The 16,826-nt window shown below is 41.8% G+C and overlaps 1 protein-coding gene across 2 annotated transcripts in view; it reads right to left on the reverse strand.

Annotated features, from left to right (window-relative positions):
• Tulp4 (TUB like protein 4) overlaps positions 1–16,826 on the reverse strand; it is a 180,847-nt gene that overhangs the window by 51,524 nt on the left and 112,497 nt on the right. For both annotated transcript variants that reach the window (XM_057756029.1, XM_057756036.1), the window contains exons 3-4: positions 15,578–15,706; positions 7,323–7,484 (exon numbers count right to left, since the gene is read on the reverse strand). In XM_057756029.1, coding sequence (XP_057612012.1) covers positions 7,323–7,484; positions 15,578–15,706 — 291 coding nt within the window. The remainder of the gene's footprint in view (positions 1–7,322; positions 7,485–15,577; positions 15,707–16,826) is intronic.

Raw genomic sequence — 16,826 nt, forward strand, 5'->3', positions numbered from 1 at the left:
TGCTTCAGGTGAGAGTAGGCACGAGACTCAACAGAAGTTTTATGGCCTGAGGCTGGGGGAAACCTTAGCACTGTGGCAGACCTCAACAGGCAGCTGACGCCAGAATGAAAGGACAACCCTCCTTTGCTTCAGAGGGAACTTCAGCTCTGATGCGCAACTCACACCAAACTTCCCTCTCAAAGACCTCCCTGGTGCATCTTAGAACAGCGGCCTCAAGGGGTTTCAAGGCTAGTCCTAGACATTAAGTAACTAAAGAATCAGGTTCTAAAATGGGGAGCTGTAAATGAAAGAACTGCTCACCTGAAGATTATTTCCCATTTCGTTTTGAAAAGACATGAAATGAAGTTTTATAGTTGAGTGCAACCATCACTTATAAATCTGTTTCTTGGGGTTAAACATACAATTCTGTAATTCTGAGGATGACTCATCTCCTTACCGCAAAAAAGAGCACCTCTAAACTAGCTTAGACAGCTATGAGGAGATGCCCCTTGCTGCCAGTGATGTGGGATTCCCCTCTGTATACTGTGAATATGTTTTATTACCATTGGGTAATAAAGAAGCTGCTTTGGCCTATGGCAGGGAAGAATACAGCAAGGCAGAAAATCCAAGCAGAGAGAGAGGAAAGATGGTGGTGTCAGGGAGACACTATGTAGCTGCTAAAGGAGAAAGATGCCAGAACTGGTATGCTGCAACCTCACAGCAATACACAGATGAAGAGAAATGGGTTATATTAAGATGTTAAGAGCTAGGTAGAAATAAAACTTGAGCCATTGGCCAAACAGTGTTGTAATTAATATAGTTTCTGTGTGACTATTCAGGTCTAGGCGGCCGGAAAACAAAAGTACAGTCTGCATGTAGGACCCAGAAATGAGCTTGCCCATTAAACCAATGCCAAGAGTGGTTCTCTTCCCTCCTCCCTGCAGACCCAGGAATGACTCTGAAGTAGTGCTACACTGAGAAAAGCAAGCCCGTCTTTATTTGAGTCCTTAACTAATCATTCACGGGAAGACTCCTTTCTAAAACAGGCAAGGAGGATATGAATCATCACAGCAAAGGGAGAGAGGAAGAGTTAGGAGACAGATTCCTGCATTTTCTGCTATCCTCATCCAATCACTGTGCTATTTTATTTCTAGTTTGGATCATTTTGTTTTATTTTGCATATATTTTGAAATTTTTTTCTTGAGTGCTTTGTGAAAGAATTTTTTTTTAACGGAAAGAGGTGCAGCTACTGTGTTTGTAACTGTGCCTTTTTGTTGCTGTTTTGGTTACTAAGAGTAGCAATTAAGACCCAAAGCTGGGCACAGTAGTACACAGTTGCAACCTCTGTACCCAGGGGCCAAAGCAGGAGACCCACCCATGTGAGCCCAGCCTGAGCTACTTAGAAAGACCCTGCCCCAGTCCACACACTAGAATTCTGGTTGTTTGTGGTTCTCTCTGGGCTCAGCTAATTACTGAATCACTAGATAAATTATAAGATACGTTAAATAAAAATAAAAAAATCTTTCATGAAATTTACAGTGAAAAATTAAAATGGAAGGAGAAAATTGTTATACAGACATCTCAAAGTCACTCTTTTGTTAGAATTTCTTCAAATGACTTTCCTACTACCACAGCCTAACGATGGTCTTTACCTGAACACAAGAGTCTGGCTAGACGGCTGACCTCCGGAATCAGTTTCCCAGGGTTTCACAACCATTCCTGTGCAATTGTTATGGCCATCTTTTCATGCTTGCCTACAGCATCATGTCTGCCCTTGGCACTGAGGGCATGTGTGTCTCGTCAGAAAGACGACATGTGCGCTTTCAGTATAGGAACTATCCCAATCGCTCCAATCAAAGCCTCTGAGCCCTGACCCGGACTACACCTAACTGTGACCTAAGAAAATGCAGAATTTGAGCACAAATAGTTTCATTTACTCTCCTTCTGCCTCTCCCAGGCTTGAGTGAACATTGATATTGTTTCTAAAAACTTAAAATCATGGCCTTAAAATGGCACTGGCCTCCCTCAAATTCCTGCCTGTGAAAGTCCAAGCTCTCTCAGAGAACTGGTTCTAGGCTTCATCCCAAGCTAGGCCCAGTGCCCTGCTCTTGGTGGAGGTCAGCTGGACAGATCTGCGATTCTAATTCCATTTACAGGCGCCTTCCTGCTTGTGCTCCTCCCTACTCGACAATGCCAGTGTGCCTGTTTCCCTTTTCTCATTCTTCCTTTAAAATACCCGGCCATTCACATCTACAGTGGCAGAGCAGCTCCATTTACTTCGGACTCATACCTGCTTCAGTAGACACTGCCAGCTGAAATCTGTCTTACTTTAGCTTGTGTGGGCTTGGCTTGTCTTCAGCACCAGAGATAGTCCTGGAGACTCTGCTCCAGTCACTGTGTTTCTCAAGGAGCGTGGAGCAGCACAAACCCGGAACCTCTCAAAACCCCTAGGCTAGTCTCAAATTTACAGATGGCTTGCTTCTGCCCAAATGCACCACGCCCAGCCTACCATTCAGTCCTTTTATGAAGAAGCTTATTAGTAGCCACAAGAAATTAAAAGAAAAATTTTAAAATATACTTGGATAAACTTGTAGCATTTTAAAATCAGACTGGAAAGATTTTATGGCCGGCAGAGGAGAGCAGAAGCAGAGTTTGAAAGGAGGAGTTATAATAAGACCAGTTGACCACACACTGGCCCTGGTCCTGGGTCCTTTCCACAGAAAAAGATCCTTCCCAACATGTCTAGACAGTCCACATGGATCCAACAAGCTAGGAGGATTCCAGCACCACTTGGAATCATTCATAGAAATTAAAAAATAGATAACCACCTTGGGCCTTCTTTTTGATGAGTGGCAAACTGGGTGTTTGTGTTACTTCAAAGACCTGATCATGGAGTTGTGTTTTAGAGGCATTTCTTTCTCCCTCCTTCATTCAAAACACATTTACTTTAATAGGTAGTGCACTTGAATCAGAATAAGGTAGGAAAGGCCAATTATTAGGTACTGATTTACTTAAAACACTGCTTGCACTGCTCATTTCTAAGCAGGATTTCATTTGCTTCCTGGAACAGAATGAGCCTGGAAAGACAATGGGTCATTGCCTTAAAAACCCGCTGACTGCCTGTGTGCTGCTGCTCTCCTGTCTGTCCTACCTTATGGCTTTAGAGTACAAAAGGGCGCAACTAGAACAGAGGCTGAGGCCTCCCAGGAACGACCCTAGCTTCAGTCCACCATGACTTCTCTTTCCCACTCGCACTGGTGTTGGCGTGTTTATTCCAGAAAGATTCCTGTAACACACTCCCCCCAAATAAGTTCCTCTATCCTGAACCTAAGCCATTAGATTCCCCAGAGGCACATGTCTCAAATGGCGTGCATACCCTTCTGGAGATGTTCTAGTCAGGAGCCAACAGTTACCACAAAGGCTCTTTAAAAAGTTGCTCTGATCATTGACAAAGGTCTTCAGCAAAGGCATGGGTGACCAAAGCTTTAATCTACTATGTTTCAGAGTTTTCTGTTTTGTCTTTCTTTTTAAAGAAACAATCTATTCAAAAATGTCTGTGTGAGGAATAAGGGAGACCACTGCTTTCTTTTCCTGCTGGACGGAGCACAGCAGTTTTTGCGTCTTTCCCAGGGCAACAGTAGCCTCTGCCATAGGACTCACACCTAATAGGCTCCTAGGGAGGCGACAGTGGAGCTGAGGGGACAGCCAACCCTTTAAAGAGCAGCCAGAGAATGTTTCCTAATGAATACAAATCTGCTGCAAATAATAAACAGTCATCAATACTTTAGGTTTTCAGGTTTGCCATTTTTCTATCAAAAGGCATGCCTCTCTTCTTTGACTACCTGGGTGTCAAATCTTAGCAAAGTCGTTTTATAGGGAAAGGACTTTTATAAAGCTGTTGTTGGCTGAGAAAGCAGAGGCTGTGTGAGTGTCTGGCTGTGTGTCCCAGGGAGCTCCTTCCCTATCTGACAGCGGCTGCCACTCTGGAGGGCTGGTTACAAGAGCAATGCACTCTGAAAAGACTTGCTCCAATGCACAGCTGAGCTCAAGCTCATCCTGAGTTTACTTTGAAAATACAACAGAGCTGGCTTTGCTGGTGCAAACCTTTACTCTCAACACTCAGGAGGCAGAGGAGGATGGATCCATCTCTATTTGTTATTCAACAGTCTTGTCATCAAAGCCAGTTCCAGGACAGTCAGAGCTACATAGAGAGACTTTGATTCAAATAACAAAACAAATACAGCAAAAACTGGTCCGTGATGAGTACTTGCTTAGCACGCACATACCCCTGGCCTCTGCATTACACATACTCCTTCTTCTCCTTCCTCTCCCCCCTCCCTCCATCTCTCATATACACACACCCCAAAGACAGTGATAAAAAAAAGTGTGAAAAAACAGAGGCAAAATTTGATGACACTGAGATTGTCCTTAAATTTGTTTAATGATTAAGCATTAAAAATCTTAATTTAGACTTAATTAAAGAAAAGTATATAAACTTAAAAATCTCAGGGACTAGGGAGATAGCTCAGTTAACAAGTGCTTGCCACACACGATAAGGACCTGATTTTAGTGTCTGGTAAACCCCAGGGCCTAGTGAGAAACCCTGTCTCAAGTCCTGATTCCACCTCACCTTGACAGTAAATGAAAGTTTTGTTTCTCGCAAAGTACATACATATAGAAGACATTTACCTCATATGGTGACTTTTCTGGCTTTTGACATTGATTTTCCCTCAATGTCACCTAAAGATGATTAGATAAACTCAGTGAACTTGGAATAACGCTTGCATACATCAGATGGTGCTTTAAGCTAACTCTTCTTTTAGCAAATGAAACAAAATAACTCTTTAAAGGCTAAAAGAGAAGAGAAAAATGTGGCCTGATCATGCCTGCATATTCTCAGATCTGGGAAATAACAAGAAAACAAAAAAGAAACAAATAAAAAATGGAGTCTTTTCATAGTAACTGTGGAATATTTATCAATTGAGACCCTTCCTATTTTATTTGAAATCATTTTAAAAGTATGTAAAAAATATGAGATTTAAGAATTCTTCCTATTAAAAGTTTTAGTATTTACAAAATAAGTATGAACTGTACTCAGGGTAACTAAGTTGGAGAAAGCTAACAACAGGTGTGTGAGGTAAAGACTTCTACAGCTCACAGTCCTGTGGAACCCCGCCCCTGTGGCAGGAAAAAGCTCCTGCGGATTTTCTTGGGATTCTTCCAGGAAAAGTATGAGCCAAGGAATTTCTTCCCATGTTACCATTACCACAGAAGTATTCATTTTTTTAAGACTAAATTCCCACAATTTGATTTTGGGGCTTTTGTCAGACACAGCATGTCTGGTCAACTGCTGAGGACCATTCCTTCCTTTGCAGTTCTGAAGGAGATGAATCCCAAGCTCTCAGCAGTGTCCGTGAGTGGCACTGCAACCATAAGCCTACTGCTGGCAGTTTGTCTACATCTCAAAGCACTTCATATTCAGGTGGTCTGGTCTCCCAAACCCCAGAAGACATAGAGAAAACCAATGTCAGGGGCTTCTTAGTATTGTAAAAGTATTGCTGCTTCGTTATCCTGGTCCTACAGACTTCTTCCCCCACCCCAGGCCTTCAACTTTTCCAAAGTAAACATGTGTTCTAACATAAACACACCCCAAATTGATTGTGCTGTTTCTGTGAACTTCTCTTTTCTGATAATTTATTAGTCTGTTACAAAGTGAATTAGATGCCCCCAGATTATACTGTTTTCTAGTAAATTTATTGAATGTGACTCCATTTTGAGATGAGTACTGAAGAAACATGAGTGACAGTCTGATCCAACAGGTGTGGGCGTCCTGAGAGAGACTCCGGGGCTGCAAGTGTCTCGAGGAAGACCGTGAGGCCACTACAAGCAGTGGTCATCCACAAGCCAGACACAATGCTAATGTCTCAGTCTTCAACTCCAGCCTCAGCCCCAGCCCTGTGAAAGAAAAGTTTCCGCTGGCTAAGGCACCCTACTTGTGGTGCTTTGCTATGGCAGCCCTAGCAAAATATACAGAGTTCTTGTCCACTATCCAATATTCAGACAAGGTTGTGTTCCCTAACACAACACAATCTTTTAGTATGAAGCAAAATGCAACATTTGAGAGAAATTGCCTGTTTAAATTTGAAATGATGGAAACATGAGATGAATGTATGGGAACTAGAGAAAGGCAAATTAGTAAAAAGACATATGGCTCAAAAACAGATGAAATGGTTCCATGCTATACAGCTTCCTTAAAAAAAATTATTTCATGTCTGGTATAAAATTTAGCATTTAATGGATTCTGCTATAGTTGGTAAACACATTTTGTATTTTCAAAGGTTTAAATTGGTTGATAATATATTTTTAAATTATCAATACACAATTTTACGAGTCATTGTGCTATTTTACCACTCAATCAAACAGGGGCAATAAACAAACAGTTGAAATTACACTTGAGAAAAGCAACCAAAAGCTCCCATGAAGGTACTCAGTGCTCTGTCTAACTCACGTCCTCACTTCTCACTATGCTCAGGCATTCCTTGGGGTGTTTTACAGTGTGGCAGCACATGACAACCACTTCGTATCCCAATTTTTCCTTCCATGCTAGGAGCTCTGTCAGTCTGCCACTTTCAGGACCGCGATGTGTGGCTTGTCATCTCAGACCTCGTCAGTGGTTTAGCCACATTGTATGCACCTCCTCTACAGATAAGGCCCTGCTTTTACATCACACAGAAGCCCATGAGTACAGCTGATTCTTCCTGCCTTTGTTCTCAGAAGTTCCCAAAGTGTATTCCAAGGGCAGATGACAAATTATAAACCTCTGACAGACTCCGGCCAATGGCTTCCCTGAGCAGAAGTGACGGGGACACTGTTCACACTCCTGCCCAGTAACCTCAGCACCATCTGTATTATCTCATCACTGCCCGTAAGTGAACTGTGCTAGTTTTTCCCCATGCAGAAAACATTTTCCACAATATGATCATCAGCTGAACTTTCTTTTCTACTCATTCCTACTGATCAGTTAGCTGCTCATTTGGATTTTAAAATGAATTTGTATGAAAATCTCATGCAGTGAAAATGTTAACTGAATGCTTACTACATTAGAATTTCTCTAATATTTGTCTCATCTACATTATTTGTTTCCATTTTCACCTGGACAGTGTTTTCCCTTTAGTGTTGGAAATGGAACTCAGGGCTTTGTGCAAACTGGACAAGCTTTTCTACTGGTGAATGGTGCCCTCAGCACTTTGTGATTCTTTAAGAGGTTTTTGCATCTGTCCCCTTCAGCTTCCTTCTTAACCTGCTATGATAACAGTAGTACACAGTGGCATTTCAGAAGTTACCTGCTGGTCATCAGGAGTCCATATACCACACGTGATCTGGCTTTCCAAGTTGATTTCAGATGACCAGTGTCTTTGTCCACTGACAGAACCAACCAAGACAAACCCATCGCGGTAGGAAATAAGCGCCTGAGTCCCGTCGTGGCTCCATGTGAAGTCACTCACCTTAAAGACAAATAAAGAAGGGTCAGTTTACAGCATGAAAGGAAAACACTTTTCATCAAGGCCAAGGCGCATTAATCAATTTAAATCTTATTTAAGATCAAGATGGCCTAAAGACAACACTATAAAAGAGAAGGCTACAGTAGTCAAGAGATGGTAGTGCAATCCTGCACTTTCTGAAAGTTGTAGGCTATCAATGAGTTCCAGATCAACCTTAGCTCCAAGATAAGATCTTGTCTCAAAATCCAAACAAATGAACAAAACCAACCAATCAACCCTGCATCAAGAAAACAAAAGCAAAACAGCAGCAACAACAAAACCCACTACAGAAGCTGGGTATGAATGGGTGTAGGTCAGCAAGACCCAGAGTTTCAGACCAGCTCTGGAGAAAGGGGGAGCACAGTAAAAACCACTGTGTGTCCTTGAGTTCATTAAGCCCCACAACTGCCATCCAAGGAAATGCCATCATTCCACCTACCGAGAACCGAGGGCACAGCGGAGTAAAGGAAGCCTTAGCCTCACAGCAGTGAACGACAGAGCCGAGTCTCTTCTCAGAGATGCCTGGCTCTAGAGCTCTTGTCTTTTCCACACCGCCTCCTATACGGTTAGTAACAGGTTCTCCATCCCCATCTCTTGATCAATTACACAACAGTATAGTTCTCCTCTTCTAATTCTCTCATACTGCTTGAGGGGAACCCTCTGATCAGAGTGAAGAGGTAGAAAACTAAGTGGAAAGCTTAGCATGAGCACTGGGTAACTCAAATGTTATTTAGAACATGTACTCAAATGCTGTTTTTCTCCTTTAATTTTCTGTGCTGAATTATTTCTATGTTTTTTTCAATATTTCATTATTCTCATACCTTAGGAATGGGGGACTAGTGTGTAAAAAATTAAATTAAATCTGGGCTACAAGTGTAGCTTAGTAGTAAAGTATTTGATAGCAATCTTGATTCCTACCACGGCAGGGGAAGGTGATGTTTCTTTTGTCTTACGATTTTAACCATTGAACCGTATCTCCACAATCTGCAGATACAGAATTTCAAAACTATTTATTTTATTCTTTGTAATTATATGTGCATGTGTGTCTGTTTGCGGGTCATAAAAACTGGGAGCAAGCACCAAGTCCCCGACTCTGGTATCACAGGCAGTTGTAAGCTGCCTGTTGTTAGGCACTGGAACCAAACAAAGCTCCTCTGATTTTGGTGGCCACTGAGTCATCACTCCAGCACCCACATACAGATTTTGTTTTTCCTTTTCTCCCTCCCCCCAAGACAGAGTTTCTCTGTGTAGTCCAGCTGTACTGAAACTTGCTCTGTGGACCAGGCGGGATTCAAACTCACAGAGATCTGCCTGCCTCTGCCTCCTCAGTGCTGGAATTAAAGGTGTGTGCTGCTGCCATCACCAACAGATATAAAATTAGATAGATGTTAGTTGACATATTTAATTGTCTTCAAATATGCATGGATTTGGGGAAGTTTGTTGTAAGACAGAGCCTTATACAGTAGTCTATGCTGGCATATGTAGTCCAGCCTGGTGGCTGTGAACTTATGGCAATCCTCATGGTCCTAAAGTATTGACATTACAAAAGTGAACCACCATGCCCTGCTCACAGGAATTTAGTAAATTTTGTGCCAAAGATAAAACCCAGGTCCTTGCCTTTCGTGAGAAGCACTTTACCAACTAAGCCGTCTCTGGGCCCCCATCTAGGTTTTCAAATGTAGAATCTGTCCAATTTTATTTTTAATTGAATTTAGTCCGTTCATACTTATTCTATTTATTGATGTATTTGATTCTGTCTCTACCACCTTAATTTACTTCTTAGTTTTTACTAATGTTTGTTCCTTTTTAACTTATCTCTCACACACACAAAATCACTAACCATATCTTTACTGTTGCTTATACTTGGAAATAGCCTTTTAAAAACTTTGTGACATTGCTAAGTATATATTACACTTCAAAAAATAAGAAAATAAATGGCAAAGAAAAGGTGCTTTTAGCTGTTTTCTCAGCAGGGCTGAAGGTTGGCACTGATTAGCAGTGTCTACAGTAACGTGGCACTGACTTGTGGGAACAGGACTTCAACAGCTGTTGGAAACACCAAAGTTGTTTCTTCAGGAAAACTCAAAACTTTGGCTTCACATCATGTTCTACCCACTTACACGAACTAGTTTCTCTTAAGAACATGAAGCTTCCAGAGACAGCATATTACAACTGGACAATAAATTTTACATTTTTCCCAAAGATCATGCTATTATTTACATGTACTTTAACTATGTATCATGAAACAGTTCTAATAAAAAAGAGGAAAGTCTTAGAAAATGACTTTGGCAAGAAGCAATGAATAATATATTATTGTTATTTATTTATAGTCACACTATCGTTTGGCTTTTTAAACTTATTCATAATCCCACACAGGGTCAAATAATAAAATATAAGGTTTCCAAAAATTTTGGCAGGAACAATGGTTTCTGAGCACGCAATGACAGAAATTTAATCCAAAATCAAATACATAACGGGTCCGTGGTGTTTCTGTCAAAGCTCGCCTGTGTTGCACGGCGAGACTTCAGTATAGCCTTGGTTCTGGACATGTAATACACACACTTAAGCTGCGCACAACCACTTTAACAGCATGAGATACCAATGGATACTGTCTGAAGCACCTCCCTCAAATTCAAGGTTGTTATACCTTACAAACTGGTATTTTTACTTCATATGAAAAGTTTTCTTCTTGCACAGAAACATTCACTTCATAAAAAAAAAAGACTTCATTATTTTCTACTATGATTCTTCAGCATGTAACATGTGACTTATCTTTGGACCACACTGTGTGGGAATATCTGAGTTTTAAAACTGATATTTTAGTTGTTGCCTTGAGTTTCATAAAGTCATTCCATGAATTTTGGCTTGGGATTAGGACAGAATTTCCAATAATTTCTGAAATGGACTACATATACCTACCTCTGCAGTCATGTGCTACTTATTTATGCAAAATGTCATTTTCAGAATTGGTGATTTTAAGATCAAAATACTAATCAACTCTAAAATCTATTGAAGACAGTGTATATTCTGCAGTGTCAAATATTCATTCTTTTCTGTTCATTTCTTTTGACACTAGCTCTCCCTATGTAGTCTCCTGCTAGCCTGGAACTTGGTATATAGGTAGTCTGGCCTCAAACTTGGAGGAATTCTCCTGCCTCTGCCTCCCAAGCACTGGGATTATAGCTATAACCTTATCACGCCCAGCCAATATTTAACTTTTTAGAGAAAAAAAATGAACACATTCATCTCATTAGTGTTAAATTTTGCTTTATCTTTAATAAGTGAAAATAAGTTCTTGGTGGCCGCTGCACTAACAACGCTAACAGCAGTATGGGTCTTAGTTAAGGTTTCTACTGCTACAATGAGACACCATGACGAAAATGAAAGTTGTGGAGGAAAGGGTTTATTTGGCTTACACTTCCACATGTAGTCCACCAATTAGAGAAGTCTATAGTGGCATTTCATCTGTATTTTAATAAATAAAGCTTGCCTGAGGATGAGAAAAGTAAAACAGCCCCACTGGTCAGCCTTACAGACCAGGCAGCAATGACACACACCTTTAATCCCAGTAGACACACCAGTTTACCACAGAAACCATGCAGTAGTGGTGTACGCCCTTAATCCCAGAACTAGAGAGGATTATAAAACAGGAGACAGCTCTCAGTCTCATTCTCATTCTGAGATTCATGGAAGTAAGATCACCATTTTCAGACTGAGGTTGAGGTAAGAGCCAATGACTAGGTGCTTTGCTTTTCTGGTCTTTAGGTTAAACCTAATATCTGACTCTGAGTTTTTATTAATCATGCTTCAGAGGTCAAGACAGATTCAAACAGGGCAGGGCTGTAATAAAACAGTCCCACATGCAGGGGCCTGCAGCAGGAGCTGTGCAGAGGCCATAGAGGGTGCTGCTTATGGCTTGCTCCTCATGGCTTGCTCAGCCTGCTTTCTTAGAGAACCCAGGACCATCTGCCTACTGTGGCACCATCCACAGTGGGCTGGGTCCTTCCCCAAATCAATCGCCAATTTAAAAAATGCTCTACAGCCAGACTTACAGAGGCATCATCTCTGAGGTTCCTCCTTTCAGATGAGGCAAGTTTGTGTGTCAAGACTGGCCCAGACAGCGAGCATGTTCTTCCTAGTACTAATCTGTCTCTGATAGCAGTCTTCTCATAAGAGATGGCATCTATCTCACTGTAGTTTATGTGCATTTCCATGATGGCTGATCTTCATACACCTGCTGTTTCTCTGTATGTTTTCGTTGGAGAAGTATTTATTTAGGTCTATTGTCCAGTTTTTAATTGGATCATCTTGGTTTTTAGGTTTTTTTTTCTGTTGTGTTCCTTGCACCTCTAAATACTAACCCCTTATCAGACATCTAGTCAGTGAACAACCCTCATTCTAAGGCTGTCAATTCCTTTGTTATGCAAAGCTTTCTGCTTTTGCTTCCTGTGCTTTGGGGTGTTATCCAAAGAAACAAGAGCCACTGGCCATCCCACAGAAAGGTAATACAGGGTGTTCAAATGAATAGACCTATTTGGCTCCCTCAGCCCACGGCAACAAGAATGCGTGGGATTTGGGAAGCAGAAGCGGGGAGATGATGAGTTCAAGTCAGCAGAAATGTACATTCTAAGGGAGGTTGTGTCTAGAGAACCAAGGCCTAGGGGTGCACCTCAGCAGTGGAGTCATCAACAACTGTACTCCCCCCAACACACCACACACACACACACACACAGAGAGAGAGAGAGAGAGAGAGAGAGAGAGAGAGAGAGAGAGAGAGAGGGAGGGAGGGAGGGAGGGAGGGAGGGAGGGAGGGAGGGAGGGAGGGAGGGAGGGAGGGAGGGAGAGAGAGAGAGAGAGAGAGAGAGAGAGAGAGAGAGACGCGTACACTAGCCTGCCTGCCTCCCTCTTTTCAATCTGGAGAAATACAAATGAGACAATCACTAAATGCTAGGGAAAAAATAGCAGAAGTATCTCTTTGGGAGATTGTTTTAGGACTGCAAAGGCATTTCAGTCTCACTTACTGAAGAGAATTCTCAGATTACCTGAAGCTGAGCAGCATTTTGGCCACACCACTGCCTGAGGCAGCTTTTCATCAGAGCCTCTCAGAGTATGTGCCTGGCACAGGCAGTGACTAACACTGGGAAAGAATGCAGGCACTGTTCCACACCCGCTTTGAAATAACGGTCTCACCATCACTTCCTGAAACAGGAGGCGACAGCATTGCTTAGCTGTGTCAACTGCTCCAGCACTTTGGGCATGCTCTAAGCAAGGATCATCTGCGCTCCTTTAAACAGTGATGCTTTTGAGTGCCTTCAAGGATGTTCCTCCTCCAAGCTGCAGAACTGCTCTCTGCCAGACACTTTTCCAGGTGTACTAAGCACATGCTGCCTTGACCAGTGAGCAGCATTATCTGTGTATGGAACTCTTTGTTTGTTTGTTTGCTTGTTTTTGTTGTTTTAAATAAGGTCAGCTATAATGCTAACATTATCAAAAGCAAACAAGTCTCCCCCAAATGTTAGCATTCAATTATAGCAATTGCTCACAGCTTCTAAGATTTGAAGAATCAGTTTTAAACAGCAAAAGAACAGAAAAATTGCCTGTCAGGAGCTAAAGCAATACTTCAGTAGCACCTGCAGGCACAGTCACCTGTGAGCGCTGAGTGCTGCCAGGTGTTCTATGGTCCACACCAGCTCTCTGGCCCCCAGGGTTTACCTTACTTTTCTCGTGTCTGATGTGCGTCTGTTTTAAAGTCTCTATGGAAAAATCATGGAAGGGTGTGACATGTGAATCAATTTCACAGCTGCCAGATGGAGATAATGAGGGCTGGAGTGTGGGGGGGTCCTTGCTGAGAAAGGATAGCACTGGGGGAATCAGGTAGTGGTGCTGCTGCTTGGCTGATAGGGTGGGTCTTTCAACAATAACAAAGTCTGGGCAGTTAGAGATATAATACGAACACATGAATTTTTGTCAAAGAGAAAAAGAATGGGATGAAGTTTTTGTTTTGTCTAGAAACACTGTGGTAGAATGTTTTAGAAGAACAATGGGGTCTGGGTTCTCAGTTTAATGCCCATAAGTCTCTCTGGGCAAGTTATTGAACATCTTGTCCTGGATTTTTTTCCTCTTCTATTAGCTGAAAATAGCAAATTTTCAGAATAAAGTTCCCTATGAAGCTTGAGAATAAAAAACATATTTAAAAAAACCACTTTATGGCATATATCTTAGTCATCACAACCAAAGGAACATTAAAGGTCAGCATTTAATTGGGGTGACTTTCAGAGGTCTAGTTAGTCCACCATCATCATGGTGGGACATGGTGGCACACAGGCAGATGCTGGAGAGAAGCATCTTGTTTAGTTCGGACTCTCTGAGGCACTTCTCGTGATCATCCTTAGCTGTCTTAGTCAATGTGCTAATGTATATGTGATTGCTTCCATAGCCTTTTGACCAAGTGGAGAGTCTTATGGCTCTTTTCTGTTGTGTTCTCAGTTAGTATGGTTGCCTGTTGTCATCTTCACCTCTTTTCTGATACACTGTCTTTACTCTGGGTCCAATGGTCATTCCAAGGACTTCTTGTTGAGCTACTGCTATGACAGAACTGGGTCTTGGCTGTCTGGCTTGTCCTCCGGCTCCTACCTCCAGTGAGGCTGGGCTGTCTGGCACTCATCCACCCTGTGTTTCAGGACACTCGTCAGAGGGAGCTCTTGTTCCCAGGAAGCAGTTACTAATGAAAGTTTTTTGCACTATTTTCACTATTTCCCTGTGATGGTCTGCTTCGCTGTACATTTCAAGTTTATAGGATCATCATCTGCTCCTTTCTCACCTGGTTTTTAAATAAGTTATAAGCTTCCCACATTTGAAAGATACAGACTATCCAGGTGAAATAAAATCCCAAGGAATTAAGATGTTATTGTCAGTGTTGATTAGACTGAGGGTCTTGCAGGATGTCCATCACAGGAGGCCTGCCTCTGTACACAGAGCCCGCGTTTTTCCTGAGAATATATTCATCTAGAAGGTAAGCAGAATGGGCTCCTCTGGCACATCTGTTTCCATCATGCCTCAGAGTGAGGAAAGGAGGAAATGGTAGCTGCCCTGTGACACTAATCAGCCTTTCTGAGGGGAAACTGCAAATGCAGCCATCTGCAGGTCCATGAGAAGTGCATATTGCTTTGCAAGGTCAAGGGCATGAGCTCTGTGGTCAGAGAGCATAGGTCAGAAGCCCAGCCCTTGGTTTCTAAGTACAAGGTAGTCTCTGTGCCTATTCCTTCATCTAAAATAAGGTCTCAGGGGTGACTGAGAATTACATCAAACTGTTCATAAAAAGTGCTTCAAACACTGCTTACACCTAGCAGATGTCACTGCGTGTGACTTGCAGGCTACTGAGCCTCATAGACCCCAATACAGTGTGTACCTGCCAAGACAGAAGCCATATGGCATCTCCAAAGTCAAGTTTCAGGCATGGAGGTAAAAACTCTTCATGGATTTTGTGAGACAGATACTTTGATAATCCTGCTTATAGGGTCTCTGAAATGTTATAATTATCCATCTTGCAAAAGTTTAGGATTCTTATGTATTAATGTGTATTAATTTTGGGTTTTTTCTTTTTTTGGTTTGCTTTTTGTTTTGTTTTGTTTTGATTTTTTGAGACAGGGTTTTAACTATAGCTTTGAAGCCTGTCCTGGAACTAACTCTTGTAGATCAGGCTGGCCTCGAATTTATAGAGATTCTTCTGCCTCTGCCTCCCAAGTGCTGCGATTAATAAAGGCATGCGTCACCACTGCCTGGTTGGTATTATTTTTTTGTCTGCATATATGTATATATATGTGCATTCCAAGTGCTCACAGAGACCAGAAAAGGCTGTGGGATCCCCCAAAACTGAAGTTTTAGATAGTTGGTGAGATACCATGTGGGTACTGAACCAAACCCAAGTCTTCTCTAAGACCTAGCAAGCACTCTTAACCACTTAGCATCTCTACAGTGCCACTCGACTTTTTTTTTCTCTTAATTTGGTGACAATGAAGCAGCAGTGTTTTATGGGAAGAAGTCTACCATCCACTCACCTGAGCCCCACGGTCATTGACCAGTTCCACAGACCACCTGCCTTCATACTGGATCCACACAAATATTCCTCCATCTGCATCACATGTGGCCAGTTTCTGATAAGGCTCATTCCATCTCACCAGCACAACCTAGAAAAACAAGAAAATGTTAAAAACATGAAAAACAACTAGTCAGGTTCATTTCCATAAAGTATTCAGATTCCAAAACTAAATAGGAAAAGTATGGACAAGACTGTGGGAATTAGTATAGGAACTGGGTAAGGCCCACATGAATCCAGACACACCTGACATATCCCAGAAGACAGCAGACATCTGAGTATATGAACAAACAAGGAAACATTACACTGATATGAAAAGAGAGGTCCCACATAAATCATCACATGTTTTTCACATATGTGCAACAATCTCTCATTTGTTGGTCCTGTGCTGCAGAGGAATGGTTTCCACAAAATTCTCCCTTGTGAATCAATGTATTATTTGTTTAGTCCAGGAAGAAGAAATGAGGAAAATGTCTATCTTTTCTGGACTATCTTATTTCTGAACAGCTCAGCATCTAAACAAAGTCAATATGGAAAACACACAGTGGAAAGATTTAAGTTGTTTTGAATTTTTTGGAGAGAAAATAAGAAGTTATAAGCTTCTGTGGTGGTTTGCATGAGAATGATCCCACAGGCTCATATTACCCTGATAAATGCTTAGTCACCAGCAGGGGCACTATTTGAAAATATCAGAAGGATTAGGAGGTAGAGCCTTAATGGAGTAGGTGTGGCCTTGCTGAAAGTGTGTCACTGGAGGTGGGATCTGAGGTTTCAAAAGCCCACACCAGGCCCAGTGTCTCTCCACTCACCCTCTCGCCCTGCCTATGAAGCAGGTACTGTTGGTGTTGTTCCCTGCCATGAGGATAACACATATGTCTGAAACCACAAGCAAGTCTCAAATCAAATGATTTTGTTTAGAAGAGCTGTCTTGGCCGTGGTGTATCTTCACAGCAGTAAGGACAGTGACTAAAACAGCTTCTAATTTTATGAGTAAGGGAACTTGACTCCTCTTGTAAAATTAATATACACTACTACTTTTTTAACTAGAAAGAACTTAAAGCTTGGAAACTGCTACATCTAGAGAAATTACTTTCATGTTTCTCATCTATAAATATCTTTTTTATCTAAAAAAGTAAGTAGAAGGTTTGGAAGTAGCAATATGCCTCCGAGGGTAACGGTGCTTGCCTCAGGCTAACAACCAAAATTTGATC

This window comes from Chionomys nivalis, chromosome 2 (genome assembly GCF_950005125.1).
Source record: "Chionomys nivalis chromosome 2, mChiNiv1.1, whole genome shotgun sequence".
In the NCBI taxonomy this organism is placed as follows: domain Eukaryota; kingdom Metazoa; phylum Chordata; class Mammalia; order Rodentia; family Cricetidae; genus Chionomys; species Chionomys nivalis.